Source organism: Dromaius novaehollandiae, chromosome 17 (genome assembly GCF_036370855.1).
Source record: "Dromaius novaehollandiae isolate bDroNov1 chromosome 17, bDroNov1.hap1, whole genome shotgun sequence".
NCBI classification, from domain to species: domain Eukaryota; kingdom Metazoa; phylum Chordata; class Aves; order Casuariiformes; family Dromaiidae; genus Dromaius; species Dromaius novaehollandiae.
In genome coordinates this window covers 6,936,321-6,963,435 of record NC_088114.1, presented here as the reverse complement: position 1 = coordinate 6,963,435, position 27,115 = coordinate 6,936,321, and the positions used below count along the sequence as shown (strand labels likewise).

At 35.9% G+C, this 27,115-nt stretch overlaps 1 protein-coding gene and 1 long non-coding RNA gene across 3 annotated transcripts in view; one reads left to right on the top strand and one right to left on the bottom strand.

Moving 5' to 3' along the window:
- Window positions 1-1,828: 1,828 nt before the first annotated feature.
- On the top strand, window positions 1,829-25,145 carry STX2 (syntaxin 2). 2 transcript variants are annotated; one of them, XM_026095313.2, is made up of 11 exons: window positions 1,829-2,213; window positions 9,164-9,235; window positions 11,388-11,487; window positions 14,671-14,745; window positions 16,081-16,154; window positions 16,359-16,467; window positions 18,198-18,271; window positions 18,383-18,520; window positions 19,994-20,104; window positions 21,464-21,591; window positions 23,029-25,145. In XM_026095313.2, exons 1-10 carry the CDS (start codon window positions 2,184-2,186, stop codon window positions 21,545-21,547), a joined length of 867 nt encoding a protein of 288 aa, XP_025951098.1. In that variant the 5' UTR covers window positions 1,829-2,183; the 3' UTR covers window positions 21,548-21,591; window positions 23,029-25,145. The 2 variants fall into 2 exon arrangements, with proteins under 2 accessions (XP_025951098.1, XP_025951099.1); XM_026095314.2 differs by lacking the exon at window positions 21,464-21,591.
- LOC112980456 (uncharacterized) overlaps window positions 13,109-27,115 on the bottom strand; it is a 32,055-nt gene continuing 18,048 nt past the window's right edge. Inside the window, exon 3 of the long non-coding RNA XR_003258427.2 lies at window positions 13,109-13,249. This is a non-coding gene — a long non-coding RNA (uncharacterized LOC112980456). The remainder of the gene's footprint in view (window positions 13,250-27,115) is intronic.

The window sequence follows — 27,115 nt, the reverse complement described above, 5'->3', positions numbered from 1 at the left end:
TAATCAACAGTGTTAGATAACCATCTAAGAGATTAGGGTCCATAAAATATCACTAAGTAATCAGCAGAATAATTACCTTTAAAAGATCTTTACATTTCCTGTATCTTGACTCAGCTCAACTGTGAACAAACTTAGCAACTCACTGACCCAGATAAATGTACTAAATAAAGGACAGCACTTACTAAGTAAGGGAAGATGCAGATGAAGAGTGGTACAAAAGGTTGTACAGGAGATGAACACAATCACAGAGCTAAATAGCATGTTATCTTTGAACACAACCACTACATTAGCAAACCATTTTGCAAACTCCAGAAGATGACAACAGTGTATGCCAGCAAAAAATGAAAAGGAATATAGGTATACTTCACAGTTAAAGCACTGATTGTGGAAATATCTGGAATATTAGCTCAAACAGGAATAGAGCTCTGCACATCAGTGTTCAAGGTGACACATGAAATTTAAAGAGGAAATTAGTCATTTTCAACATGGATAGGTAAAATGGATCATACAATAGTAAAATTAAAAAGTATTGAAGAGAAAGACTTTTTTTCCCCCCCAAGGAATAAAATAGCCATTCTTGGAATGAAAGCATGTCTGACTCCAGCTTTAATTAAGAGACTTTATACTCTTGAAAGATAAGCACTTACTAAGCCAATGATGGTCTGATGTAGATCTAAAATTTTTCAGGAAAACAAAGCTTCAGAACCTTTCATTCTAACAATTTACTGTCGTTATAGAAGCTTACAATGCTAATTCAGGAACTTTAAATTCCCGATCCAGCACCTCAGTAGATTTGTTTAAAGACAACTAGGAAAATATGTATCATTATTGGCTTATTAGGGCTAGTATCCCAAAGTAACATTTTTAGAAATTACATTTGCTAAACATACAAACTTGGAGATAAAATCTAGATATGACAGAACTGAGATACTAATAATTATAGGTAATGGACTATAGTTTGAAGTAGTATTTGCTAGCAAGCATCTAAGAAAAAGAAACAAGACCGCTGAGGACTTTATGCCTTCTATGGTATATCCATGATGTTTCTCAGAATCTCCCAGGCCTTTAACACATATCTGCTATTGCGCTGATTTAGGGCTTTGGAAAAGTCCTTAATCTGTCCTCCTGTGACACTTTGTGGTAATTTTTTTTGGTATTTTACATGAGACCATAAACTCACCAAAAGGCAATGTTTCTCAGCACATTTTAGTCAAAGAGTTAAAAAAAAAACAAAAACAAAAACAGAACAGTCCTCCACTCATCCTCTGTTCCACAGAATGAATGTGCAGCTTTACTTTCCTGTCATTACATGGATCACTCTTAGATGTTCTCAGAATGACTAGCAAGCCATAGTTTAACATTATGGAACAGCAAAGTGCCTGTGGCCTGCGATGAGCAGAACTGCCAGTGAAGAGAGGAAACAGTCTGTTCACTTTTTGAACTAAATATGAATTGCATGAAGTCTGATTTCAGCCTACTCACATCACATACCAGAGAATTAAATAAAATACAACTGAAAAATAACTATATCGCAACTTTTTACAATTCTCTGTTTCTCTCACGATAGTCTCCCCAAATTCTGTGTTGTTATAATGTCCCGTTGGGATGCGTCTAGCAGCACTGCTGGTTGGGGGCGGGAACCTCCTCGCGGGTACCGGTGGTACCGCTCAGAAGAGTCAGCTCTCTAGCACCGAGCAGGCCCGCCTTGAGCACGTCTGCGGCAACGCGCTGCACAGCAGCGCCTCCCCGCCCGCTCCCACGTACCGCTGTGCAAATATTAACGCAGCGGCCCGCGCCCGCCCGGTCTCCCGGGTCCGCCGTGACGTCACTCCCCGGGGGACGGGTGCCGCGCCCGACCACTCCGCGCGGCGCCGCCGGCGCGCTGTCGCGTGGCCGCACCCGGGGATTTGCATCGTTGCTGCCGCCCCTTCCCCGCTCGGCGCATGCGGGGGAGTGGCAGCTGCCGTGACTTTGGGCGGGGGCGGGGGAGTGGCAGCTGCCCCTCGCACCGCGGAAGCAGAGCGGGGAGGTGGCGCGGCCCGGCCGGTCCGCCGAGCCCGGCCGAGGAGGGGGCGAAGGAGAGCGGGGTGGCGGCGGCGGCGGCGGGCCGAGCGCAGACAGCCCTCTGCAGCGGGCGAGGTGCGGCTGGGGGAGCCTCGGGGAGGCGCTGAGCGGCTGCGGGGATGAAGGACCGGCTGGCCGACTTGGCAGAGGTGAGGGCTGGCCCGGGGGGCTGCAGGGCCGGCGGGCAGCGGGGGCGGCCGGGAGGCGAGCTCGGAGAGGGGGGAGGCCCCCCGGAAAGGGGGGCGGGCGGCGGGGCCGGTGGCGTGGAGGGGGCGGGGGCCGGGGTCGCCGCCGCCGCCGCCTGAGGTAACGGTCAGCGGCGGGAACGTTCATGTTCCGTTGCGGGCTGCGCTGAGGCGACGCCTCGGCCCCGTCCCTGGGGGCAGGGAGGTCCCCGACCTGCCGCGCGCTGTTTTCCAGCTCCCTCCGCGGGGAGGAGGAGAACTTCCTCTCCGGGGATGGGAAGGCGCTTCTGAGCTTCGGGATTCTTATAGCAAACTTCAAGCTCCTCCGATCAGATAATAGATAGATTAATTTCTCCCTCCTCCTCCTGACCTCCAGCACACTTTAAATGTTAATATTCTGAATGACGGGTAAACTGGGGAAAACAACTTTGTTTTCGAACTGTCCACGGTGCAGTGGGATAGATCATCCGCTTTAGAATTGTTTAACCAGTACTATGTTCATCAGCAAATAAAGCTATCTGCAGATCCTGTTTTGTGTGTGTTTACAAAATGGTAGCTGGAAATGTTTATTCATTCTTTTCCTTCCCCTTATTCGTGCTTTAAAAGCAATATCCTTAAAAAAGAAGGGAGAGTTGAAGGGAGGTACTGGGTTGTCTGTTTTCAACAGGACGTGGCTTGGTCAAAATAAAAGAGTATTTGATGTTATTCTAAGGAGAAATGAAATTGGAGAGCATGCAGTGGTCTCTGCAATAGTTTTAGGACTCCACATATATGTAGAAGTTGGCCTGTGCTGAGGTACATACAGATTTGTTGCTTATCTGTCTTAAAACTAAATTCATATCTTATGGCTCAGAAAATACATTTTAAAAGCTCTGTGTTTATGCAGTAGGGTTACTAGTCAGTCTTCCTCTCCAAAAGGGCGGATTGGCATTTGAAAATTTTTTTTGCATGATTAGGTTACAGTGTCTTTACCAGGACAGAAATATAAGAGTCATGCCAAAGAAGAGTGTATTTTCTTTCAGGGATACTTCTCCTATTTCCTGTTTCTAAACATGTCCAGGTTGTAGGAATATATGCACCCTTCACAGGAAAAGGAAGCACCAAATGATCTGAATTTGCTTTTTAATTTATAATCTTAAACATGTAGCGTGCTCAGACTGTGGAGAAGCATCAGTGGTCTGCCTTTGGTTAAAAAATAAAAATCATTCACTTAGATACTGTTAGGAGCTTCTAAAGTAACTCTGTACCTATGGATTTCTAGGCCAACTTTAGTATTTTTCATCTAAAAGCATCATTGCCGCAAACTACTACTTTAACTATAAACACTGCGATCAGTATTTGTCAAGTGCTTCATACGTTCAAGAGTATAATTGAGTTTTACTGCCTGCAAAATTAACAAATACCAAAGGGACCTAAAATGAAGTTTCTCTTCTAACTAGAACAAAGTGAAGGCAATATCAAGTGAAGGCAGAAACTATCAAAGATCCAACCTATATTTTTATCATTTGAAAGCGTGCTATCGGCAACAAGTTTAGAGAAGTTACATACCAGAGGAGATGGCCTTTGTAAAACTTGATATCCACAGGGAATTTATTGAAGTAGCAACTACAATCTTGCCTCTTTATCTGAAATATCAAGAGATGATATTTTAGTGAAGTGAAGGATTTTCCTTTACTACTACAAATGCTTTGGACAGTGATTCTTTCCTTGATCATACATAGATAAGATTGCTTTGAAAAGGAGTAAATAATCTCTAGAAATAATGCAAATTGCAGTAACATTTATTTGCCTATTTGCCAAACCATTTTGGTCTAATTAATACAGTTGCATTGTATGTTATTTGGCTGAATCATTAAATGAAGGGTAGTGCTTGTATGGTGCAGTTTTAAACAGGCCTGAGCCTCCAGGATCTTCAGGAATTACTAAGTTTTTGCCTGAATGCTAGAATGTTATTTTGTATTAAATTGATTATATCTTTTATGAAAGCTACCTCCATCTTCTTTCCTTAAAAGACTTGATATGCTACACTAAGAGACTGTAGCACTTTAACCAGTCCACACCAACATACTTTAAATAAATGCAATACTCCCTTAAGAAGAAACATTTAAACTTAAAATTTCTGTGATCCTGAATTGTAATTGACAACAAGAAAAATATTTTGTCATTTAAAGTGGAAGTTTTTTTTTCTTTTGATTTATCTTTATAAAGAATAGTGAGAAATGTTACTTATTAATGTTCGTGCTCCATTGACAAATGAAATTATCTTTACTTGTGGATACTTTCATTCATATACTATCAGGCAGTTAAACAGTGCTAAAATACTTCCTGGAAAGAGAAACTGGTGTGTACATGCAGATAACTTGGCTTCCTATTATTTCTCAGCTAGGAAGAGTCTTGCAATGTACATACGTTTTCAGAAGATAACAGCCTTAGGTGTATTTGTTCACTTCTGAGGGACTATTTTAATGTCTTGTTTCCAAATTATTCTATGCAGGCTTATATGGACTTCCTTTAGCTGTTTGAACTGTCGTCTCTCTTTTGTATTCCTTTAATACAGTTGACTGGCCAATTCATCAAGTCCCAGGTGGATTTTGGTTGTTTTTAGCCAAAACAAGTGTAAGATTAAAATGAGAATAAGATGTTCTACCTAAACCAGTATGCTGTTTTCAACAGTGAATACGTAGCAAAAAGAAAGAAAAAAAAGAAGAGCAGAGCAAGCACATAGCAATGATTCCCTGGCCTATTCTCCTAGCCTTCAATGGTTTGCAGTTTGGGGTTATGAGACCACCTTAAAATGACTGTTAATATTTTAAAGAGTTAGAGGATCTGTGTTCTGACAGTAAGTTCAGCACATCTAGCCAGTGTCAGGTATTAAAAACAGATGTCCTTTTAAAGGTCTGTTAATAAAAAGTTTAAAAAAAAAAAGAAAAATTGTTATACCATTTAAAGAAGATGTATGATATAAACCTTCTCTGCTTAAGCAAATTTGATGTTTACAGTAACTTGAACAGAACTGCACTGATTTTTTTGTGAACTAACTCCTGTGCCTTCACTTAATGCCCCCAAAGCTCCATTTAGGAATGGGGTAAAGAACCACAAAGTCACAATGTTTAGAATTGGTAGAACTGTAGTAAGGAAAAACTGCAAAACAAGCTTCTTCAGAAGGAGGAAAAAAGTTGCTGAGTTGCTTCTTTTTAGTTCATTTTTTACATTAGTCTTTGTTTAAGCACAGACTCTTCTAACAATGAGATGTGAGTTTTCTGTGCTGTTAACAGCATAAAGTAGTTCCCTATAGTTGGTCCCCATATGATCTTTTTCTATGTTGTGCAATAATGCTACTAACATGCATGACTGACCTGCCAAAGGTGCCTGACAGATCTGGTTGGCCCTCTGTAAGGGAAAAGGCTAGCTATCTGTGATAAAGAAAATTTCTTGAAAGACTGGTGCTGTAAGAAAAAAACAGAAAGCTATGTGCTCACGGTCAGGAGTGCACCTAACGCAGGTTCAGTGACATACAGATCAATACCTCTGGAGTCAGAAATTATCTAATAAAAAGTATTTAAATAGAAGAGGCTGGGAAAATTCAAATTTGATGTAGATGATGTCATGTAAAAGTTGTAGTCTGTTAAAAGATAAACTTTTAATATGGAAAAAATCTACATTCCATTAAAATATCTAAGTAATAATTTTAGAAAGGTAAAAGATTACTTGAATAACAAAAGCAATCAGTTAATGGAAACAGGCAACCATAAAGGTTATTTTTCGTGTTGTCAGCATTGCTTCCTTTTATGCCCATCTAGTTCACTGAATAATGTGGGAGTGTATGTGTACAAGGGAGCTAAGCTACAGATTGCAGGGGTAGCTGTAAATCTGGCATTTGCCAAATGCTTGAAGTTTTTTATATGCTAAATAACTTTATGCAGAATAGTTTATTTAGCCTGCAAGTTCTCTAGACTTTTTTTTTTAAAGGAAATGTTAAGATTTCTATTATGTGTACGCAGCAGTGGCACACCTGCTGCATCCTCGGGGTGGGAATAGGATGGGATGCTGTGGTGCTGTGCTTCAGCAGCTCTGTTATTCTCACTGCAGTATGCTGTTACAGCATGTTGCCCTGGCAGCAGTTTAGGTCTGATTCATTGGGATAATGTTGATCAGTTATTATCCTTGCAGCCTGTCAGATGTTTCCTCAGGAATACAGCTGATGAACAGGACTGAGAGTAACCTCAAAGGGAACTTCATGGGCAAGCAGAAATCATGTTTTTAGTCCAAAAGCTCTTTTCTCTTTCAAATTGCAGTAACTAACATGGTAAGGCTTCTCAAGCTAGAGTATTTTTGCAATTCTGTAACGTATGAGGAATATCAAAAGTTTAATAAACCTATAGGATAGCTCCTACAGGGAGCTGATAGTAATGATCTCCAAGTATCTGTGGATTCTGTCATATAAACCAACTTCTGAGAAAACTTGATATATTTTATAAGTCTATAAATATTATGGAGTTGCATGGCCCAGGTTTTCAATCCCAAGAGGAGGTGAGAGCTGCAAAACAGACTTCAGATGAGTGCCAATACAATCTAATTAAGCTTTTAATCAAGTTTCTGTGGTACTGCTCATACTGGGAAGGTAAGGTATAGGAAAAACAGCTATGTGTTTCTGCTAAACTTGATGATGAAAATAAGCGAGTTTTTGGTTGAATATCGTGCTCTTCCAAAGAAGGTGCATCACTTTCCTTATGTTGAAAAATTAGCAAATAAGCTCTATTTTAGGGAAGTGATCATTTAAAGAATGTGAAGAATAGAGATTGACAAGTCAGCAGGTGTCTTTCAAGTGCTAATGTTCATAGTAGGCTGTCCACAAATCCTTCCAACAAGTTGCAAGCAGCCAATAGATCTGTCATCTGTATCATTGCAATGACACGTGAGATTGAAATGTATGTGGAACTGACTGTAGCTTGCACAATCATGACTGTTTAATTGTAGTCTTACCTCTACGAATAACTTATGAATAAGATTTCATATCTTTCATTTAAGATTTAATGAAGTGTGTTTAATATTTTACTAAGCTTCTGTCCAGAGGAAAAGCTGACAGATGCTGAATCTCACATCTGTTACTATTTTAATTGTTTTTATTTCAATTAACTGGTATAATACAAATTTTTGTTATAAATAACTGGAAAACTGATTCTTTACTCAGTAAATATAAGCAGAAGGTGTTCTTTCCTGTAACTAATGAAATTAAACCTCTTTGAAGTGTAACTCATTCTTAAATTTTACATTATAACTGGTAGCTTTCCAGCACTGCAGTCTCTGATACAGGTAGAAATTGCCTGATTGACTTCTTTTGGGCACTGTCTTCCTCACTTATTTTCATTAAGCAGGGCTGGTAATCAGCAAAATCTCTAATGACAAATTTTTTAATGATTGAGTTCCAACAGTCATCTCCCCCCAAATGAGTCACTCTCTAAAATCTTTGTAGAGACATGGCATTGTGGATGACTGGAGAATGGTGCAGGAGAGCAGTAACATCTTAATGTTTTTATTTCAGTTGGGGCATTATGGTTCCCATGAATATAAAAAACAGATTATTTCTGGCAATAATATTATTATATAGAAACATACAGGCTTCTTGAATTTGCAGGGAAAGAACCATCACAATTGTAAAAATAATAACTTTCCTTGAAAATGTGGGATACTCCCTAGTATTTTGATGCTTAGATTATCATTTAAAATAACCTTCTTTATTAGATAATAGCAATGTTTTGACATTGGATTAAACTGCAGAATTGTCATGCAAATAATCCACACCTCATCTAATTTAATAAAACTAGAAGCAAAGGGATTATTGGATAATAGGATCAGGGTTTGAAGAGCAGAAAGGGGATGTTGGAAGATCAAAGGCAGAAGGGCTTGTGAGGAAAAGGAGGTTTGGGCATGAATTTCTTTTAATGTTACCTAACCTGTAGTTTGTCTTTTCTATCAGTTAACCCCTAGACTGTATGGTAAAATACAGTAATTAATATTTTGTGCTAATCTTGATTAAATGAGGTTCAAACAGCCTGTGTTCTACAGACTGAGTTAGAAAACATGAAAGCCAGAACTCTGTGCTTTTGTGTGATGCATGTTAATTCTCTCTTCCTTTGACCAAATTTGAATCTTCGTCAAGACCCAGTTGTTCTACTAGGCTTGCTCATGGGTTAGGGAAGTATGACTCAGGGGATTTACAGATCTCCAGAGTAACCCTCCCAGTAAGAGTGTGTCATCGGAGCTTCTGTCTTGCTGGCTACTGTTCTGAGGATCTCTAGGTTATGTAATGCATGTACAGTTTAGTACAGCATAATTATATCTGAATGTGATCATTGAAAGTACACAAGAGCAAAAAGTAATAAGCAGATGTTGATAGCTTTTGTTCTACATGTATTCTTTAGATGCTTGGCTCATTACATCACAAATCAGACTCTTCAACGCCACTTTTGGCATTTCTTTGAGAGGGTTTGATTTATTGTCTCTTGGTATTGGTGAAACTGAATATTATTTTCAGTTCACGTGGGACTAACTGGATGTATCTCTGTCCTGTGAGACAGCATTTGTATATTTTTTGTGCTAATTTTTATTTTAATAATTTTTATGACAACTAATGGAAACTTTAAAATCCCTAATAGACTACTACTGTCCTGACATTGTTTACAGAGGAGTACATGCCATAGCATTCACAACTTCATGGTAGTCAGGTGACTTGCTTTGACCTCTCTGCTTATTTGTCCTTAGATTACAGTCCTTAGAATAGGAAAACTTCCTTTTTGACCTTGCAGGCTATTGATAAAAATATATATGCAGTAGCAATGTGGAAGAAGTCTCGGTGGTCTCAGAGCAGAAACCTGAGTTTTATTTCATTGATTTGTTTTGCTATTCTTTTACAGTGTAAAAGAAATGAAGATGGAGAGACAGTTATTGTTGAAAAAGACCATTTCATGGATGACTTTTTCCAGCAGGTAAAGTTGCATAGATTTCACCATGCTTTAAACACTTGCAGGATTTATTTTCTCCTTGTCTCTTAATATTTTTAATTAAATTTATACCCTTCCCCCCCCCCCCCCGAAGAATATACTGTGCAATATGCTAAAACAAATGATGGCAGGGTTTTAACTCTTGCTTGTTTATTTCAGGGTATTTTCTGTCTTCACTACAGTCATAAAAATGTTTTATGCCCTGTTTATGAGGAACTTGCGTAAAGAATTTTAAAATCTTTTCTAGTAAGAATAATAGTGGCATTTAAGTTGTTGGCCATTTGGAATCTATTTGCTATTAAAAATAATCCCTTTCTTAAAAAAAAAAAATCATTCTTTGACATTTATCTGACATTGCTGGTAATGTTAGTGATCAGATTATTTCAAAAAATAATTGCAGACTGGATAACCGACAGAAATGTAGCAATATAGTTTTGCCCTAGAAATATGCATCAATTTTTACTCTTTACAGTACTGTCTGCACGTTTAATCTGCTCTGGCTATGTGAGGACTAATAAAAAAAGAGAATTTTATCAAGTTTACTTCCAGTATCCTACAGATAGCTTCTATTTCAATCTTAGCTCTTAAACATAAGAGAATTTGTACTTCTGACATGTCATAGGCAGCTGATAGTTTGTGATGTTAAGAAGTGACTGCATTTAGAAAAGCTTCCATTGAACTTATAAAAAAACATGCTCAGTGGTAAACTTATCCATGGGCTGTTAAAATTGCAAGAATATTTAAAAGGGAAAGAATCTTGAGTAGGTTGGTTGACTAGTCAGGGAGATGTTATTTAGAGTTGCATAACTAAATGTGATAGAATAATGTTCTAAATTCTCTAAAAACAGAAAAAAGATATTTATGGTATCTCCACAAGAAGAACATGCATCTTTTTCACTGGAACCTGTACTGAAAACGGTTCTGAATTCTATTTAGAAACTTATGCCTTGTGCTGTTTGCAGCAAGGAATGAAAAGGAAGAACTTAAGTATGCAGATGACACTTTATGTAAAATGCACTGCACTCAAACTTGGAATTCTAAATTTACAGTAATATTTGTCAGTTTTAGTAGGGAGCCATCTGATTTATTAATCTGCCAAATCTTCTACTACACTTAGGGTTTCTCCTTCAGACATATAAATTTAGCTAAATGTTTCTTGATGCTTTTGAAAAAAGGGAGGGCAGGGAACAGCTTGGTTATGAGCAGGAGGATAACCTGCAGAATATGTGTAGTCTTGATCTCTTCAGTAGTGGTAAGACCTCAGCTGGAACATCGTTTGTAATCACCACAGTTCAAGGAAGATGTGGACCGGTTGGAAAGAGCTTGAGAACTTCAGTGAGAATGCCAAGAGGTCTAGAATATATAATCAGTGAGGAAAGACTGAAAGAATAGGGTGGTTTCAAAGAAGGGTAGCTTCCCTAAGCCCTTAGCAAGTGTGTGAATGCTGAAGGAGGAGATAATCTGTTTTTCACATCTCTCGTGAATCAGAGAGGTAGTAAAACTCATTTTAGCAAGAAATACCAGGCTAATCAGTAGCAAACCTTTCTAAAAGTAAGAATAGTGAACCACTATAATAGCTTGCACAGTGAGGTTGTAGAGACTCTGCTTATAGGCCTATGAAATATCTCCTCCTCCCAGAATGTGGGAATATACTGAAATACCTTTTGAGGTCACTTTCAGACGTTTTTTGTGATTAAGTTTGTAATTTTGATGGCAAAGTATATAGTACGTACCTGTTATCTCATACTTCATAGTATGGTATATATGATGTTCCTCTCATATAAAATGTAGTAAAGTTTAGGAAAGATTCTATTTTAACAAATAACTGAGGACTCTGGAGTGTGATGATTTCTACTGTTTAATGCTTTTCTGAATTGCCTTAGGTGTATTCCTTTTCAGCCCAGTATAGCATATAAGTACCCATGTTTAAAACAAACAATAAAAAAAAAAAAAACTTGTGTAAGGAGCTGTTTAAATGTCAGCACAGGGCTGCTATACACATGCTGGGATTTCTGTCAGTTACTAATGCTGCAGTAAAATGTTTGAAGATTTTTATTACCAAAAACTTTTTTTTAAAAGAATAGTTCACATAGAATTATTTTAAAGCTTTCATTGCCATATCTTTCTCTTCCTTTAGGTTGAAGAACTTAGAAATAATATAGCAAAAATAGCACAAAACGTGGAAGAAGTGAAGAAGCAGCACAGCATTATCCTGTCAGCACCAAATCCTGAAGGAAGTAAGGATCACTTTTTTTGATTTCATATGTATCAGTAGATATTTGGAAATTAATTTTGTTGTAGCTATGGATCAGAATAGAACTTCAGAGCAGATGTTGAAAAAGCAAAATTTAATGCCATATATTTCTTTTCATTACGTTTTCATCTGAAATATTTAAATTTTTACTTTTCTTTTTTAAATTCTCATTTGAGAACATTTGTTGCCTCATCCACACCAATGCTAGTCTAAAACTCTGCTTAGTGTGGTACATTGAAGTTACATGTGGTTTCAGAGACTTGGAGACTACTGGCATTTCCTTTTCTTCTTTTTGAAAATGTGGATGTTGTCAACTGAAGTTTACATGGTGCAGCTGTCACCTTCTTTCTTTTTCAGTAGGGGCAGGATCCTGTCTAAAGTTGTATATAGTCCCAGCCAGCTCCTTCATAGATAGTAAGGGTTCCATCTCGGAGCTCTACCTTCAGAGGCTGTAACCCCATAGCTGAAAACTAAGGTGTGCTTTCTGAACAGAGGACTTAAAAGCTCAGGGAAAGTAACCCATACTTAACCCAGAAACATGGGTTCACTCATTAGTTCAAGGCATGCCTAGGCTTGGGGGCTGGGGGGATGATTGTTTAGAAAGGGTCAGGAAAGATACAGAGATATTTTTGTGGAATATTGCAGCAGTAGCCTAACTACTATCTTGCTGGTGAAAACTGAACTTTGGATGTTAACTTTTCCCCTTTGCCTCTATGTGAATGAGTATATATTTTTGTTCTTGCAAATGATTTTGCATACTCTTTTGTCTGGACAATCACATGTGGTCCATGAACTTCAGGTTAATAAAAACTGTGCTTAGAAGAACACCACCTCACATTGATTTTGACAGCCTACAGATAAAGTAACCATAATTTAAATTCTGTGATATATTGAATAATTATATTCCTACTATCTAGAGAGTTGTTTAAGAGGAAGCATTTCAAATAGGTAGGCGAAAAATAGTTTGCTAACTTTCTTGATCTCTTCTGTTTTAAGAGTTTGGAGGAAGGAATAGGGAAAGGAATAGAGGAAGAGGTTTGATTTAACCATTAAAGTACTGAGGCTTTTTTGACTCAAACCATAAGTGACCTGTTAATGCAATAGTCTGTCATACATAAATGAGAGTATTTTGACTGAATAGATGTTTTAATTGTTATTGTGGTTCTGTTTTCCTGAAAGTTGTTCAAGTTTATATTCATGTTAAAATAGTTTTCAGAGGCTCTGTAAAGGTTTCAGATCACAACGCCGGCATTTGCCATATCTGCCAAGTCTTAATACAAGAAGTAATATTGTTTCAGCCTGTAATCGTCAGCAAGGGACAGCCTGCTTATTATTTTAAAAACTGCCAACACACTTGGTGGAAGATAAATTCATAGAGCCAGTATTTGATGAGGAACTGGTTAAAACAGCAGCACTGCATGCATTTTAAAATATACTTGTAAAATTCAGGTGTTCAAAATCTCTCTTATATCACAAGGGAACATCATCTTCCAAATCCATAGTGATGACCAAGACGTGGAAGTTACCACCATTGTACTTTGGCCAGCACAGTGAGGGTTACATTATCTGCAGCAGTCAGCTGGGTTCATGTGGGTTCAAACTGTGCTCTAATAATAATAATGCATCTGAATTGTGTAGGAACATGACGTTGCTTGTAACTTACGCTCTTGTGAATCTAGTGTCGTCAGAAAACAAATCTACAAACGGATCTAGCGAAGCTCTTCATGGATACTCTGCATAGTATTCTGTAAATAATATAGACAGTGCATGGTATAGGTATATTAATAAGGGCAAGATGCATGAGTCTATGATAAACAACAGAGCAAATGTATTTTGAGATGAATCCATATTTTCACTTGATAAACTTCAGTGAAGTTTCGTTTTTGACTAGCAAAAAAATACTACCCTGGAAGTGTTGTGTTCATTAAAAAAAAAAAAAAAAAAAAAAAAAAGCTTGAAATATATTACCACCTGGTTTAGTTTTTGATTTGGTAATAAGGTTTCCCAAGTTTAATTGCCTACCATCACAAATAGAAATCTGATATAATGCTATTATAAATATCTCATTTAAAATACTTTTAAGTATGATACACTTTTTTTCCTCCGAATGATTTCACTGAATGTGAATATGGGATTGCAAGGCTGAGTTACAGACCATCCCTACAGACCAACCCACCCATTATTTGGGTTACATTTAGTTCAGTGTTCGAGTTTTTGGGAGATTTGCATTTAATGATGATGTTGGCAATGCAAGTTTTTTACTACTGATGTCAAAAAAATCTTTTTAATGCAAAGACGTGTTTTTGACAAGATATAGTTGTTTCAAGGAAAAATTGAAGTGGTACAGCCTCTACTACCACGATGGCCAGTCTGGATTTCCTGGTACCCTTTTAAGTTGCTTCTTTGGGCAACAGCAGCTTTCCTCTAAGTGCTGATGGTTGCCCCTGCACAAACAGGTGCTACTAAATTGATCTTTCTCTGTCCATTGCTGAGAGGAAAGAGTAGGGGCAGCTGTAAACTAGTAAAGCAGGATGAATGTCAGCAGGGAGTTAAGATCAAAGAACTGATACGAGGAACAAACAGAGAGGTACCACAGCGATAAACTCAGAATCAGTAAGAGTACTGTGTGGTCTCCTAGTTTTTTCCAGAGTAGAACAAAATGGCTAACAAACCCAAATGCTAACCTCACTTCTTAGAAGTGGTTTACATAATGGCACAGGAGAATGAAATGAATCATGCAAATTAATTCAGCAAATGAGTCCATAATATGATAGCAATGCTAGTTTAAAAAGTTCCTGTTGCCATATTGCCCTTACAGTTGGGTGATATGTTGCAGTGCAAGGCTGGGAGTCGGTGACCATGCTAGTTGGAACATCTTAAGCCAATGTTATGAAACTAGGCGTAAAAATATGATCTCTTTATCTCCCAGTTCCTTTTTTTCAATTGAATGGGATCTCTGGGATTGAATGTTTGCATTTGCAGGTTGCTTTTCTAAAAACTTTACCTTTTTTTTAATGATCTTACTCATGTCACTTACTAATTACTCCATTTCCCGTGGTCATAGGTAGTAAATGTCTAGAGATGGTGACTTGAATGTCTTCCAAAAGAGACACTTAATAATTTGTTATCAATAACTAATGATTCTGAAAAAATTAATGTTTTAAAGGAACAAAGGAAGAACTCGAAGAATTAAATGAAGAAATAAAGAAGACTGCTAATAAAATCCGAGCCAAGCTAAAGAGTAAGTTGGGAGGAGAAGTAAAATTGCCGTTAAACATAACACATATTTAGGATGTTAGGAATGTTATATGCTCCTTGCATTGTAGCTGAAATTCTAAACTTTAACAGCTTCATTACGTATGCATAAATTGTACTGTAGTCCCCAAATTAAGAAAATGCTGTATATGGTTTATTATTTTAATCACTTTAACACTGAGCCCTGAATACAGAATTTTCAACTTTTTGTTTCCGTGTTTATGCAGACTTTTCTTCTCTATTTGTTGTAAGAGTTCCAGATTCAGCTTGATACAGTACTGTTGGTATTGGAGGAGACAAGTGCTATAAGTAATGATCAGAGCTCCTGACTTAGCAGGCTTGGCATGCTTCTATCTTCCTCAATTTCATATTCAAGCTAGGACCCCAAACCCATACCTTATTTTTCTTTGCAATCCTGCTATAGAGTCTACTCTCCTATGTGAACTAGGACCCTTTTTCCTTTGTTTTTTTCTGAACATACCAACCATAAGAGATACGAGCTTACTGCATTCCTTCTGTTTTTCCTATAGAGCCTTTTCTATGTACCCAAGGATTTTGCCCCATGATCTAAATGTTATAGCTGTTCCCCATTCTCCTATAATTTATCTTTCCAAAAGAAACAAATAAACAACTAATATACAGCCCATCTCACTAACATATTGTCCTCTATTTCATCCCTCCTTGGTATGCTTCTCAGCTGAGAAATACATGTCTCAGCACAGTCTAGTTTGTGGAGCAACACAAAGAGCTTGTTTACTTGGAGAAATAACCTAGCAAATCATGTGAAGTAATTCCTCTGTGTGGAAATGCATTCTGCAACTGAAATGCCATTTTTTGGTCATACTCTGTTTTGGAAGAAGTTTAACTGCAAAAAGACAGTCTGCATGGTATAAATGTCTACATAGGGAATTGTTTCTAAATTTAGACTAGCTTAATTGTTCAACATTGATTTTAAAATGCCTTGACTATCTGAATGTTGCTAGATTACAATTAGTATATGCTTTTGTTCTGTTAGACTTCCATAAGCGCTAGGATATGGCCTTTATCATTTAAACTGTAGGAGCAACCTATTTTGTTAGACTTCTTGAAATGCATCAAGGTTAAAAGATAGCTGTCTGTCTCTTAAGAATATTTAAGCAGTTACTCTAAGATCTGTACCAATTGTAGTAACTTTTTGAATTAAAAAAACCCAAGAAAAATTAAACCTTGTTTGCATGGGGACTGTATATCCAAAAAGTGATAATTAGTAGTGTTTACAAAACTTTGATCTACACTACTGAATAATTAACATTGACTTATAACATTGTTGTGTTGTTCTTAGCTATTGAACAAAGTTTTGACCAGGGCGAGAATGCTAATCGGACATCAGTGGACCTCAGGATACGAAAAACACAGGTATGATCATGTAATCGGTTTATCAAAAATAGAAAGGATTCTTTTACTAAACTGGATAATGGGTTTCACTTTTATGAAATAGTTTCAGAACTTCATATTCTGTTTTCTTGGAAAAGTAATACCACTTTTAATGTTGTGCAGTAGCATTTGTTGTATTTTAAAAAAAACCTTTTGTTGCATATTTTTTTAATCTTCAAAAACCAGCACTCGGTATTAGCTCGCAAGTTTGTGGAGGTCATGACAGAATACAACGAGACCCAAATTATTTTTCGAGAACGCAGCAAAGGTCGGATACAGAGACAATTAGAAATAAGTAAGTGACCTGAATACTTCTTATAAAAAGCTGAATTATGTTGTTAGAACCTCTGTTTCTCATTGCTTAAAGATGGTATAAACCATCGTATGTCTTGGACATCTTGAAGCATGTGAATGGCGGGGGGGAAGAAACAATTCTATCAGGTGGCATAAACTCTGATGTTACTCTTCAAAACAGCTGTAAAGAAAATACAGAAAACTCTAACTACTTTCTTTTCTGTTGAAAAATACTGAATAACTATATCCTTTGTTTCAGATATACAAAGTGTTGCAACTTTAAAAGAAACGTTAAGCTCACGTGCAAAAGCTGCATTTTAAAAATACTGAATCTTCTGTAACAAGTGTTATTAAAATCATTCTAAAATTAACATGCTAAACAGCACTCTTGTTACGCTGTTTATGTCAGTTAGAACATTAGTTAAATTCAGAAGATGTATCACCAGTGCTGCCACTAGATATACTCTATTTGTTCACTGATTCACATGAACTTAATCCACCATTCATGATTAGAAAAGCACCTAACTCTTTTCTGAATGACAGCATCCACTCCACTGAGCCGAGAAGGTGTCTAAAAAAACCCCATAATTTCCTGTACCTAAAATTAACTTTTGTGAATATCTCCTGTAAAGATAAATACATATACTACTTAAATGAAAAATGCAAACAAAAAAGTTTAGCAAATTGTAAGAAGACTTTGCTTTTCATGTGCTTCTCATTTTTTTTTTCATTTGCTTCTCAGGTTAAGCATGGTTTAACTCAGCATTTCAGTGAAGTTTATTTGGCAAGTTGCAATCCTCTCCACCCATATGTTTGGAGGAGGGGAAAAAAAACAAAACTAAAAACTCTTTCAAATTAATGCTGCTGTGACTCAGTTTGAGACTTTAGCTTTTCCTTGGCACTAAAAATTTTAAAGCAGGTTTTGCACCATTCTTGGGTGTTAGCATTAGGAAAATATTAAAACTGTAATTTTCACTTGATAGGGCAGAATTATGTAAGTTACTACAAATCCCTGCCCTTCCCATGTAAAATAAATTGCATGTCTGTATGATGTGTAATCTTTAAAATTGAACAATAGAAATCACTTGCATATGCCATGTAACTTAACATTTGCATTTGTCTTCTCACTGCAGTAGATAGGATTCAGTTTGCATAAACATGCAGAAGTAAATTATTTGGTGTATTATGAAAAGCAGAAGTGAGAGTGCTCTATGGGTAATCATTTTCTCTATATGGAATGTGAATAATCCTGTGTTAGTTGTTAAAATTCTATTTCTGTAAAGATTTCATTCTCTGCATGGGCGGGGGGAAGTAAATTAGATACCAATGTGACATGATTGAACAGCTGAATATTGAATGCTATATAAATACTGTATATCTTAAGCTATTCTTTCTGCAGGAAAACACTCCACTGAACAGCATTCATATGTACATTGTAAATGTATCTGATCAAACTTGTCTACCTCTACAAAACAAACAACCCCCCCCCCCCCTACTCCTCAGAATTTTTCATCCTGATACTGAATCTAGCATACTGGGTTTCTGACTATCATTTGATTTTTCTATATGCAAAATGGTACCATGCAAGTGCTAAAGACTACCTTGTTTTATCCCAAAAAATGCTCGAAATAAGAATTTTCCTCAAATTGTTGCACTTTCTGCTATGGTAAAACTGTATGTTGAATAGTAAATAACTTGATGTTATATGATGTACTGTTATTTTTATTTTAGCTGGAAAGACGACCACTGATGAGGAATTGGAAGAAATGTTAGAGAGTGGTAATCCTTCGATTTTTACTTCCGATGTACGTATTTCTGGCCCAGTAATGCCTGTCATCCATTCTGTTTCTTCTGCTATTTAGATGTATGTCACCGCATACCTATGTACATCCATATCCTTTTTTGTTCTGTTTAAGATTATATCAGACTCTCAAATTACTAGACAAGCTCTGAATGAAATCGAGTCACGACACAAGGATATTATGAAACTGGAATCTAGCATACGGGAACTACATGAAATGTTTATGGACATGGCTATGTTTGTTGAGACTCAGGTAAATGAAATGCATTTTTATCTAAGTGGGATTTTTTTTTTCAGTCTTCCTTTTCAAAATATGCAGAAACAATTATATTCAGATAATACAAACGTGTTATTTGCAGTGTTTTTTTTAGGTGTAATGTTTTGTTATATTCTAATTGCAGTGATGTAGATCCTATGAAAATCAGTCACTAAAGGTTTTTTGTTTTGTTTTAAATGAATTATAACCTAACCAAATGTCTGTACTGATAGTATGTGCTACAGATAACTAAAGTATTTCCAGCTGAAAAGAAAGTCTACTCTAAGTATTTATTTCAACATGCTTGTACTGCAAAACACTTCAATATTTTGCCTATGTGTAAGAAAGAACAACTCTTTCTTTGAATGTCAGCTAATATCTTGGAAACTTTCTTAAGATTCTCACAGACATGGTAATGGACTACTGTGGTAGAATTAAATGTGCATTAGGAAGAATGCACACAACCCACACATGATACAAAGATATAACTTCTGTTGTGACTAACATGAATGTAAAGGGATTGATTGACAAGTCATCCAAGTAGTCTCTTACATTTATAAGATTTATCTTGAAGATGTATGTGAATTCATGCTATTTATAGTCTTCGGATACCAATTTTCTGACTAAAATACCTCTGGTCTTAAAATTATCTGACTTCTGCGGTGAAGTGAAAAGATTAACGTTCAGGAGAGAAACTGTTCAATGCAAGTTGAATTGTCCTGAAAAGGACAACCAATTTAATTGGTTCTAGAAGTCTTATGTTACTTTGATATTAAATTTATAGCCAAGGAAAATAGGTAGCAGCTTTTTAATGAAATAAATATATTTTACATGACGCTAGAAATGAACAAAAGTTACTTGTGCATCATTCTTTAATGCTTTGCTGTTTACTGCTGCTGATTATTTCTTCTGATGGACAGAAACACAGGTAATAAATCTACCATAATTTTTCACTGATCCTTCATTTCATTACCGAAGTTCATTCATCATAATTAATTTGAATTTGTTATGTACTGGCATTCTAAACCCTCAGTTGCAAGGAACCTTGCTTCCTGAACTTACTACTTTGTTAGATACATGTTAATCTTCTGTCAAAACAGTCAATATCCTTGCCCGCTTCCAAGCATATGAGGGTTTTCTGACCTTTTTAATATGTCAATTTTAGATTAGCTGTTAAAACATACCTTGCTTCTAAAGGTATGTTTTAGATGTTCAGTATTTTTTTTCCTGCAAAAAGGGGAAATGCCTGCCCTGCCTATGATTGTTTCTTGTTGGGTTAGAACTTCAAGACCTTGTTTCGCATTCCCCTTTTCCATTACATGTCAATGCCAAAAATGTCAGCCATAATACTTAAAACATTCAGATGTTTAAAACAATTCTTAATATTCTATAGCTTTTTATTAGATTCATTAAGCAAGGCTTCAAGGATTCCTATAATAAAACTTTTTTTCTTAATAATCTCATTTTAAGGGTGAAATGATCAACAACATAGAAAAGAATGTGATGAATGCATCAGATTATGTGGAGCATGCTAAAGAAGAGACAAAAAAAGCAGTTAAATATCAAAGCAAAGCACGAAGGGTATGCTGTCTTTTTGTAACTGTGCTAATGATGATATTAACTTTGCACAATACGAAGTGACCTTCATTTTTAGCTGATTTTGTTGTACTCAGTCCTACAAGACAGAATCAATAAATGTATTTTACTTTTTTGTAGTTGTAGTATTTAAAATTAGATCAGAAAATATGAGAAATGTTTTGATTTCTTCTGGTTTTTGGTGAAATTCTTTGGTAAATCTTTTTGTAGCATATACTGATTTATAACAGAATGCTAGAAATGTCAATGTGTTGAATTCACGTGTAGTAGTTTTAGTATTAAAACTTGGTAGTAACTGTAGAGAGCAGAAGTTTTTTGTATAATGAAAACAGATAGTAATTCACACACAGCAAAAACCATGAACACTTTTCCACTTAAAAAGCTGTGGTTACAGAGCAGAAAACCCTAAAAGAAGGATTAATGTATTGTGCTAGTTGATAACTCCACAGTTCCTTTTTATGAGCTATCATGATACCTACAATTATTCAGGCTCTAAATAAACTAAATGCTTTTGCATCTTCAAAACTGGCAAACTTATCTGGATGTGTAGCTATAAAATTACCATGTTAGCAGGAAAAATATAATCATTAGTTTTGCTGAAGCGGGGCTACACTTCTTACAATTCCATCCGTAACCTATTCTTTTTTCAGAGAACTGCTTCTTTTACCCCCTGTAAGAGTATTGGGGTGATCCGTTCTCTGGAAAGGGTGTGTCTCATCTAGCTTTTGGGGAATTATGTTTAAAGCAACATTTATGCATGTGTATAAACTGTTTTTATGTTTGAGTACCTCTCTTCCCATCAGCCAACCAAATAACATGTTCTGAAGACAAACTATTATGTAATTTATTTTTAAACTTTGTAACTATGTGCTGGACTGCAGAGTGAATGAAGTGTTCCTTTGATATTATTATTTTCCCTTTTCAAATGCTTTGAAATTTGCTGAGGCTTTTTACAATGAGGTAGATTTGAGGGAACAATATGTCTATATATAGATAGACAGATATCTACATACATCTAAATTTTTAAAAATTATCTATAACTAGCATGTTGTGTCAGCAATCCTATTTCTTATATATTCATAAACCACAGCTTTTCCTGTTTTGATAGCTGTTGAATACATTTGAAATGAGATAGCTATTAGGTATTAATTATACTAGTTTACCTGTAAAAAATGTTTAGAAAAATGTTCATAATTATGCATGCAAGAGTATACAGAAAAACTTACCTCAGTTTGAGAATACTGTGGGTATTAACAATGTCTGGATCTAAAAACTGAATATTTTAAAATTTGAAAATTAGTCTTAATGTGTTTGATTAAAAAAAAACCCTTTTTTTTTTGACAGAAAATATGGATAATTGTCATTGTGTCGTTGGTGTTGATTGCCATAATTGGTCTAATTGTTGGTTTGTCTGTTGGTATTCGGTGATGCTCGGATAACTTCAGCATGCATGCCTTTCTGCCAGTGTGGCAGTAAGTAACTAATCAACTAATTTTGCTCTTGTTTTGCTCTGACAACTTGCTAAGACAATTATTGTTATACTAACCCTTAATATGTTTACAGTTAGCGTTAGGGGTGGACTTGAATTGGTGGGTCTTCTCCATCTGTACTTTAAAGGTTCTATGCATGTGAATATTGAAAACTCTGACATCTAGTGGTAAGTTAGTAAACTTACAGAATGCAACCATGTTATGTAAGATTTGTCGACAAATAAGAAAAAGCGACAAAACATCCAGTTAATGTCTTATAATGCATTCAGTTTTCTTTATATACTGAAAGTTCACATTGGCAAACAGCCTGAAGTAAGATGGAGAATTAGTTACACTTGGAGCTTTATCAAATGAAGTTTTCTACGGTTTTAAACAGAACTTTAAAGAAAAATAGATACCTAATACCTACAGCCCTGAAGCTGACTGTTTGCCCCTGCAGGGCATCCTAAAATTTCCTATTTTGAAGTTTTTTTTTTTTACTTGTATCAGACCTGATGAAACAGTCTGATGTAACAGTGTGTATATATAAAAGGATGTCTGCAAAAGACACTAACCTTAATATGAGGATATGTTTCAGAATTCTCTGGATGTTCAGCCTTTTGCTGTGCTAACCTACCATTTCTTGTGGAAAATAACACTTTTATCTAGTCAGGCTGAGAAGATAATAGTACTTAACTTTTGTGAGTTCATCAGAAACTCAACTTCTTATATATAATATCTTGAAAATATGGTTATAAAGTGCTATAGGAGGCATCATTTCTGACAGGTAATCGGAAATTCAACTGTCTCTACTAATTGTCTTTTTGATATCAAAGTCTTCAGTTATGGTGTCACAGCTACAGTCGTCTTAAGTTTATAGGCAGATAGCAAAATTTACTGTATTATATTGCTGATAGCCAGAAATACTTGACCTGACTTCAGAGTTTGCATATAGAACACATTTTTTTTCCTTGCAGTACTTACGAGATGTTAACTATATAGTATTTTTACTGACACTTTATTCAATACCACTAACTGCACAATTGTAAAGGTCTGAGCAGACTACAGATATTTATCCAAGGAGAATGGCAGTAAGCAGTGTTAGGAATCTCAGCTTTTTAACTTAAGTAAATATTCACTATTGCATCAATTTCTTTAATGATACTAACAGAAGTTGCATGTGGGTACTAATTATTCTATAAAGCAAAATACAGAAATGTTACACAGACAGCTGTAACTTGTAACTATCATTACATGTACCTTAGAAAAGAAAGACTAACAAATGGAGACTTATGGCAGTAAGTAATCTTTTAAAAGAAAATCCAAACACTTCTGATGTTTGGATTATGAGCATTATTAACTTGCTGTCAGTATGCATATATTTAAAGTGTTACATATCTGATGAGGTACATTAATCTAGACTTTTTTCTCTTTTTGCAGAAAGTGATGTTCATAATTGTATGTGTAACTGTCTTGCTTCTGATACTCGGGATTATCCTAGCAACAACACTATCATAACAAGCACATTCCAAGAGTTATGAACCTTCAGAAACTCAAATTCATCTTCAGTAAAACTAAACATTTGTCATAAAAGATGCCTTACACTGTTGCATAATAATGACCTATCACTAAAGGTTAAAATGAAAATAAAATCACTCTTAATGTTTGCTCATAAATGAAGATCACAATGAGGATATGTATGGATTTTCATCATAAAGTATACGTTTGTAAGACTGAAACTTGTTCTTAATTGTTTTGAACTAAAGTAATTTAATTTTTTTTCGTATCTCAGTGTTATAAACAGTTTAATTAGGGAGTTGAGAGACAATATATTGAATTTTGACTGTTTGGCTTTTTTCTCTATTGCTAATATAATTCTAATTAAGAATTTTAGTACCGTATCAGTGCTGCTTTTGTTAGCACTCTTGTGAATGCTTTTATAAGAGATGTAGCCATGTCTTTAAATATAACTATTCAGTCACCTTAACCTATCTAAGCTTTATACCTAAAAATTCTTTCTGCAACAACTGCTAAAATATTTTATCCTAAAAGGACTGATTAATTAGTTACCTTTATCTGCCTATTGCATTACTTTTTTTTTTTTTTTTTTTAAAAAAAGCTTTTTTTACACTTGCGATTTTTTTCAACATTACTAGAGTTAACTGCTTTAAATATTTATTTGCCTGTATAATCAGAAAAATAGTTGTGATGTTTTCTGGTAAAAGAATGCAATAATGAAGCACACAGAATTTGAACTTTAGCAGGTAATTTTACAAATAATCCTTGTTGTGCAAACAGAACTGGTGGATTGGTTTAGCCTTACTGTTCGTATGAGTATGACAAAAATCACACTTTACAAAGCCAAATCAAGATTTCACTTTCAGAAGGCTGCTTATGTCGGTGTGTGAATACAGCACATAAGGACAAATGAACCCCATCAGAAAACTCCCAAATATAATGCAAACTAAGACACTGATTTGTTATTAAACTAATGAATTATATAACATATATGAAGTGTTTTAGTGTAAACATATCTGTTGTAATGATAGCTTGCAAAGCTTGGAAGACTTCAAATGTAACCAAATAACTGCATTTAATGTTACAGGTTATTTTTGTATTTTATCTTCTATGTAAAATATTTGTCACTTGGATTTTTGACTTCTCATTGTTTAAGGATATCAATGTAGATATGTAGATATATTTACACTATAAGAGAAATAGAGAAAGTATAATGGGTGCCTTTTTAAACAGTCTAAAACTTACACTTGTCAATGTTTCTAGATATATCAACTATAGATAATGTTAACTGCAATAACTTTGTTATAAATTGTTAGAATACTTAAACATGTTTTGTTGAAAGTGTCTGAGATCAAAGTAGCTCACTAAAATGTAATGCAGTCCTTTTGATTTTCTTCATGAAGTTCAGCAAGGTTTACAATGTGTATTGTATGTATGAATACTCCTGCTTTTGCTGCCCAAATATACTGTGAATATACTGGATCTATTGAGATGTCAAATATGTAGAAAAGCTTATTATTTGTCTTTTGCAAGCCAGCCATAAAGAAGGCTCCTGAAAACCATGAGCTTCTATAATGAACAGATTTCTTTACCTCTAAGTCCAGAACACTCACCAATGGTTGTGAGTAGGTTTACATACAAAGTAAGGAGAGACTGTTTGACTGAACCCATTTTAAGTAAAGTATATTTTATTCTGTAGTTTTCTAGATCTTTATCAATAAATTTTATTTATAGAAATACACAAATTAGTTCAGGGGAAAAAATCCATTTTGCTGCCTAATTGCTGGTTATCGAAAACAGCCCCCAAAATACAGTCATGTTGAATTTTCTACTTTTAACACAAGAATTTGCCCAACTAGACCAGAAATCTGAATAGGCCACTTGATACTTTTTTACTTGTTATACAGCTGCCTCAGTTTGTGGTCTCCCCTCCCTGCGCCATGAACCTCTCTTGTTTTTGCTCTTTTTTTCTTTTTCTCCTGTTAATACTGGGGGGAGGAAATCTCTAACCTATGCATTAATAAATTTATCTAAGCAAGTGCCTTGTGACTTTTTATATTTATGATAGTGATGTGTGTTAATATTTCTGGTAAATGTTTAAATAAGGCTGGTATGTTTTTGTAAACACATGTCCAACAACTGATATCTAGGCCTTAGAGTAGAAGCTTTAATAATGTTTCCTGAAACTCTTAAATGAGATGATACTGAGTATAAGGTAATGGTTTTTATTCATTCAAAGTTACTGCCCATAGAATTTTACTTCAACATTAAACTTGAAAAATGTGGGAATTATTTATTGGAATAAAGCTATTCATGTATTCTCAAAGTCCTCCTAGAAGTGCAGAGTTAAAATAGTAACTTTTTCCCTGCCTGCCCCAGCTTCTCAGCTCCAGTAAGTAACTGGAAAGTCTGGAATAGATTCAGGGTTTTGATGTACAGGTGGTTCATAGACCTTTCCCATCTGTGCTGATGTTCAAATTTAGTTTAAATCGGTACTTTATTTCATAGTTTTTTGGTGGTGTGGCACTGAGTGGTGTAAAGGCATTCTGAGTGGTGAAGCTGTACCTGCCTTCTCTTGGTAACCTTGCTCCTTTCAGTTTCAGCCTGTCACATGTAACATGGCCACCTCTCACTGACCTCCCACAGCAGCAGTAAGCAAGAACAAGCAGCCTGCTGGGAGCAGACAGCAGTAGCAACTGCACAGACTGGAGGTAGGGAGGAACTACTGCCACCTGCAAACAGCATTCTCCTGGTGCCTCCCTTTCCTCCTCCCCCGTGTCATGTATTGAGGTACATGACCCTCTCATAGAGTCAACGTGACAGTCGGTGACAGCAGAGGTGTCAGAATGGTGCTGCATAAGGGGAAAGGTTAGTCTTGCTTTTGTTGTGCAAACAGCATTTGCAGAGAAACTGAGAAATAATGCCCAGGATTTCACCTACTTTCATTTGATTCAGTGCTGTATTCATACAGAAGTTCTTGTTACAACTTTTGTTTCAACTTAATACCAATAAAGATATGCCTGCAGAGTTAACACTCAAAAACTTAAAGGTTGGGAATTGGCCAACTTATGACAAACTGTAAGATAATTCAGCATTTATATATATATACATACATATATATATTTTTTGTATCCAGAAAATTGGATAGGAATGGGAATGTTGAACTTGATTAATAAGACACACTTGTTGACAAAGGTTAACTAAGAAAGAGAAATCTTAGCATAGGAAATTTTTAAATGACTGCTCTTACAAAGATGTGTGCTACCAAATGCAATGCTCAATTTATTTATTAGTGCAGGTATTTCTGTGCTGCTTCTTACTGCAGTGTCAGAAATCCTGTGGGAAAAGCACCAACTCTGAACATAAATGAGTTCCATAAAATGAACTAAAGCTGCTTCAAAAGAATTAATCTTCTCTTTGCTTCTCTTGGTTTGTAGTGTAAAAATATAGAACAGACATTTCTAGGCAGTGCAGCACCTGTTTAGCATAGCACTACATTAGTTTTGATGAATATGAGCCTGATAAAATTGGGAAAGGGAAATGAGGGAATTGCTGCCTAAGAGAAAGGACATTTTCCCATATTAAAAATAAATTTTTTAAAGTAACTTCTAGCCAGCTGTGAGTAGTGCATTAATTATAGAAATGAAAGCTCGTTTTTGTGTTTTAGACTAAGTTACCCAATAGTAATGTAATCTGATACGTTCTTGTGGCTTGTATGTGACTTCTGAAAATAGCCATGGCATTCTTCCTCATACTGCAGTTAGTGGGTCAATCTTTGCACCTGTGAAGCAGTTCAGTCTTTTATGTCATATACAGTAATTGACTATTCAGTGACATAGGGCCATTTGCAGACTATTTTAGTTACCTCTGTCAAACATGCAAAGTTCTTCTGCCAGTAGTAAAGCATTTACAAGTCAGCATTTTGGAATAAAAAGAGCATTTTATAAGCACTTATAATTGTGTGCTGAAGAACAAAAGTACTTTTGGAATAAGGATTTTTGCAAAGGGA